A 2,722-nucleotide genomic window follows, 5' to 3' on the forward strand; every position below is an offset into this window, starting at 1 on the left:
GGGTCTGCGGGCGCAGGTGCACCTGGTGGACCAGCACGCCAAGAAGGAGTTCAGCGCGCTGCAGAAGGACTTCAGGGTGACAGCCATCAGCGGTGACAGCAGCCACAAGTCCTTCTTCGCCTGCGTGGTGAAGCAGAGCGACATCGTCATCTGCACGGCCCAGATCCTGCAGAACGCGCTGGTCAGCGAGGAGGAGGACACACGTGTGGAGCTGACAGGTGGGTGCGGGACCCCCAGCGCTGCTCTTCCCACGGCCGGGCTGGGGTGGCACTGCCCCGGCCAAGCCCCCGCCGAGGCTCACCCCGCTCCCCTCCCTTGCCCGGCGCAGATTTCTCGCTGCTGGTGATAGATGAGTGCCATCACACGCACAAGGAAGCTGTCTACAACAAAATCATGCTGAATTACCTCCAGCGCAAGCTCAGTGGGCAGCAGGACCTGCCGCAGGTCCTGGGCCTGACGGCATCCCCCGGTACTGGGGGGGCAACCTCCTTCGAGGGGGCCGTAGAGCACATCCTGCAGGTGGGTCCTGCGCCCCCATCCTGTGCCGAGACAGGGTGCAACGGCCCCAGGCACAGCTTCCCCTGGGGTGTAGCGCGGTGTCCCTTGGGGTGGGCACCGATAATCCAGTGCAGGCGCTGGGCAGCTCAGCAGGGTGGGGGAGACACCCCCGAACTCGCCGGGGTGCCAATGAGCACCACACAGCGTGTTGCCCTGTGTAGCCGGGGCTCAGGGCTGGGAGCGGGGTCTCGCCCTCTCAGATCTGTGCCAACCTGGACACCGAGAAAATCACGTCGGCGCTGGAGGAGCTGCAGCAACTGCAGAGCCACGTCCCCCAGCCCAGGAAGCAGTACGACCTGTGCCAGGAGAGAGCGCAGGTGAGGGGCAGCCGGGGGCCGTGTCCCTCTGTCCCCTGAGTACAGACCAGTCTGAGGAATCGTCTGACCCGGAGCTTTGGGGTGGGGGGATCCTGCAACCCTCCCGGTCCTGCTGTGCAAACAGCCCCCAACCCTGGGCGAAGCGCTCTGGGCTGCGCCTCTGAGGCTGCCTGGAGCAACATCCCCGATTCCTCGGGTCCTGAGCCCCCCTCTGCTCCCAGGACCCCTTTGGCAAGCGGCTGAAGGAGGTGATGGAGCGAATCCACCAGTACATGGAGATGCCCAGCCTGCTGCAGGACTTTGGCACGCAGGTTTATGAGCAGCGTATCGTGGAGCTGGAGAAGAGAGGTGAGGAGGTGGCAGTGTGGGTGCGGCGGGGCAAAGCCGGCAGTGGCGGGGCCGGGCTGTGACCACGGTGTGCCCCATCCCTCACCAGCGGCAGAGACGTTTTGTCGCAAGACGCGGGTGTGCGCGCTTCACCTGCGCAAGTACAACGACGCTTTGCTGATCAACGACACGGTGCGGATGATCGATGCCTTCCAGTGCCTCCAGCAGTTCTACACTGCCGAGCGGGACACAAAGGACCCCACCGAACAGTTCCTCACCGCCACGTTTGAGGGTAATGGAGGGGTCTGGGGGAGGTTGGTGCCGGCTGCATTTGAGGGGGCAGAGACCCCCTGTGACGCCCCACTTGCCCGCACAGAGAACAGGACGAGCCTGGAGGCGCTCGCCAGGGACCGGCGCTACGAGAACCCCAGGCTGGGCAAGCTGGAGGAGATCCTGCGGGAGCACTTCCAGCCCCTGGGTGCTTCTCGCGGCATCGTCTTCACCAAGACCCGACAGAGCGCACACAGCCTGCTCAGCTGGCTGCAGGACACGGCCGCGCTCTGCGGGCAGCACATCAGGGCTGCCGTCCTCACCGGCGCCGGCTACAGCAACCAGGCCAGGCACATGACGCAGGCGAGTGGAGGGTGGGGAGGAGCTGGGCCCCTCTCTGCACACTTTGCGGGTGCTGCGGGTGCTGCCAGGGGCTCAGAGCCCTGCACAGCTGAAGCTTCACCCCCTCTTTCCCCCCAGAACGAGCAGCAGGACGTGATCAAGCTGTTCCGCGAGGGAGCCCTCAACCTGCTCTTCTCCACCAGCGTGGCCGAGGAGGGCCTGGATATCCCCGAGTGCAACATCGTGGTCCGCTACGGGCTGATGACCAACGAGATCGCCATGATGCAGGTAGCTGTCGGGGCTCCCTCCGGCCACTCTGCCCGGCCCCATGTGGGGGGCAGCCTGCCCGGATGCCCCAAAGCCAGAGGGGTGGGACACGGGGAGCTCTTGCATCCCCCGTGCCCACTGGCCGCTCCCTGGGGATGAGCCCAGTCCCCGACAGAGCATCTCCTTGGGGAGGCACAGCGGGGTGCAGAGAGCAGATCCATCCTCGTGGGGTGGCACGGAGAGGCAGGGGCGCTGGCTGTGTCCCTCCTCTGCTGACTGCAGCGTTTGGCCCTTCTGCTGCAGGCCCGGGGCCGTGCCCGTGCCGAGAACAGCGTCTACTCGGTCCTCGCCAAAGCCAACAGCAGAGAGGTCTCCCGTGAGCTGCTCAACGAGGACCTCGTGGAGCTCATGGAGAGGGCGATCAGAGCGGTGCAGGCCATGCCCGAGCAGGAGTACTGCCTCAAGGTGAGCGCTGGGCGCTGCCCTGAGCACCAGGAGGGCCAGGCAGCTCCTGCCCACATCTGCTGTGCAGGGACAGCCCTCTGCGCCCTGGGCTTGGCCGCCTGCCCTCCCCTTGGGGCAGCACCGGCTCCCGGGAGGGGGCAGCATCAGGTGGATGGGGCGGGGCACATCCCTCCCGT

At 66.3% G+C, this 2,722-nt stretch overlaps 1 protein-coding gene across 1 annotated transcript in view; it reads left to right on the top strand.

Annotated features, from left to right (window-relative positions):
* Positions 1 to 2,722, top strand: part of DHX58 (DEXH (Asp-Glu-X-His) box polypeptide 58) — a 10,757-nt gene that overhangs the window by 6,920 nt on the left and 1,115 nt on the right. The window contains exons 12-19 of the mRNA XM_009894433.1: positions 17 to 218; positions 329 to 519; positions 759 to 875; positions 1,097 to 1,223; positions 1,312 to 1,494; positions 1,579 to 1,835; positions 1,953 to 2,102; positions 2,385 to 2,546. Of these exons, the coding sequence (XP_009892735.1) occupies positions 17 to 218; positions 329 to 519; positions 759 to 875; positions 1,097 to 1,223; positions 1,312 to 1,494; positions 1,579 to 1,835; positions 1,953 to 2,102; positions 2,385 to 2,546 (1,389 nt within the window). The remainder of the gene's footprint in view (positions 1 to 16; positions 219 to 328; positions 520 to 758; positions 876 to 1,096; positions 1,224 to 1,311; positions 1,495 to 1,578; positions 1,836 to 1,952; positions 2,103 to 2,384; positions 2,547 to 2,722) is intronic.

This window comes from Charadrius vociferus, unplaced genomic scaffold (genome assembly GCF_000708025.1).
Source record: "Charadrius vociferus isolate BGI_N301 unplaced genomic scaffold, ASM70802v2 scaffold1551, whole genome shotgun sequence".
NCBI lineage: Eukaryota > Metazoa > Chordata > Aves > Charadriiformes > Charadriidae > Charadrius > Charadrius vociferus.